Below are 1,695 nucleotides of genomic sequence, written 5' to 3' on the forward strand. Positions count from 1 at the left end.
GTCCGGCCGAGCACGTCCTCGAGGCGGCCGGGCGTGCCGATGAGCACGTGCGCGCCCGCCGCGCCCAGCGAGGCGATGGACTCGGCGAGGTCGGTCCCGCCCACCACGAGAACTGGCGGCAAGATTGCGGCGATGGCGGCTGCGCCGACGGCGGCGGCACTCGCGGCGCGCCGCTCGGCGAAGCGGAGCGCGACGGCGTGGACCTGCGCGGCGAGCTCCCGCGTCGGCTCGATCACGAGCGCGCCAACCTGCTTGGGCGTGAGCGGCGTCTCGCGCCGCGCGAGGAGCTCGTACAGCGGGAGCAGAAAGGCGAGCGTCTTGCCAGAGCCGGTGCACGCCTGCACGGCGACGTCCTGGTGGCGGAGCAGCCGCGGGATGGCGGCGGCCTGGACCGGCGTGGCGCGCTCAAAGCCGAGCGACGCCACCGCCTCGAGCGTCGACGCACTCAGCGCCGGCTCGAGGCTTGCGAACGGCGGAGCCGCCGCCCGCTGAGCCGCCGCCGCCGAGGATGGCGCGCCGCTGCTGGCACCGCTGGCGCTCGCGGCAATCTTTGGCTTTCCCTTTTTGAGCTTCTTGCGAGCCGGTTGCGTGGAACTCGTGGCAGGCATATGTGCCGGGGGAGGGCGTCACGAGGAGTATACTTTTTCTTTTGAGAGCGCCTTCGTTGTTAATAGTACAAACCCAATGGTCCTCTGCGAGCGGCCCTTCGTTGCAGTCGCACACACGCACACGCCACGCCGCACCGCGCGCCCGCCCACCGCCCCGCCCAGGCGGGAAAGAGATGAGGAGATGGGACAGCAAAGGAGGAAGCCCAAACACGTATGGGAGGGTTCAGTAATGCGCCACGCTGCCCGGCGTTTCTCACTTTCCGGGACAGCCCCGCCCTTGTGAGGCAGGAAAGTGACGGCTACCCCGTACGCCCTGCGGCCTGCTACCCCGACGCCGACCGCCCATTCCCCCCTCCTCGATCCCTCCTCGAATTCTTCGGCCCCGACAAGCCACCCGACGTTGGGCCCCCGCCCTGCACGCCCCTGCCCCTCGCCGCCCCGCGCACACACCCTGGCCCGACACGCACATACAAGACAAACCCGGCGTCCTGCTCTCAAAAGAAAAAGAAAAAATGGGAAGGAGGAAAAAAGACCACCAGTAACGGATTTTGGCCCATGCGCGTGCTCTTCCGCTTGCTCGCCGCGCGCTCGGGAGCCGGAGTGGCGGGGTCGGAGCTGCTGCAACGGTGCGAGTGGCCGCGAGGGGTGGTGCTGGGGCTCTCCAGAGAACGAGGCCACGGCGCGGCGCTCGCGGCGGCGGGCGGGGCAGCTCCAATTGTTGGCGAGGCTCAACAGCAGCTTCAAGCAGTGCAGCGCAACGCCAGCTACCTCTCCAGAGCTGCGCGGCGGCTGGCGGGCCTGTGTGAAGATGCCGGGCCGCGTGCTCGGAGCGCGCAGTCGGCCCGCCTGCCAGCGGCCGAGTCAGTCTGGCTGGCGATAAGCGCCAAGGCCTTCCCTGCATTCTGGGCGACGCCCAACTGTGCGCAATGCGATTGCTGCGCCGGTGGGCGGCCTCGATGCGGAGCGCCGCGCGCGGGGCGGGAGGCTTCAGTGGCGCGGTCGTTGGTCAACGCCGCGGCGCGCGCGCACCGCGGGCGCTCCGCATCTAGGCCGCCTACCGTAGCAACAATCGCATTGCGCAGAGTTG

The 1,695-nt window shown here is 69.7% G+C and overlaps 1 protein-coding gene across 1 annotated transcript; it reads right to left on the reverse strand.

The window, feature by feature from the left end:
• Positions 1–14: 14 nt before the first annotated feature.
• EMIHUDRAFT_124255 (hypothetical protein) lies at positions 15–608 on the reverse strand (the record flags this gene model as incomplete). The annotated part of the gene is made up of 1 exon (XM_005768255.1): positions 15–608. A coding segment is annotated over one exon (594 nt), but the record flags the coding sequence as incomplete, so codon positions are not given.
• Between the last annotated feature and the right edge of the window lie 1,087 nt (positions 609–1,695).

The sequence above is a fragment of the Emiliania huxleyi genome, assembly GCF_000372725.1.
Source record: "Emiliania huxleyi CCMP1516 unplaced genomic scaffold EMIHUscaffold_4615, whole genome shotgun sequence".
In the NCBI taxonomy this organism is placed as follows: Eukaryota; Haptophyta; order Isochrysidales; family Noelaerhabdaceae; genus Emiliania; species Emiliania huxleyi.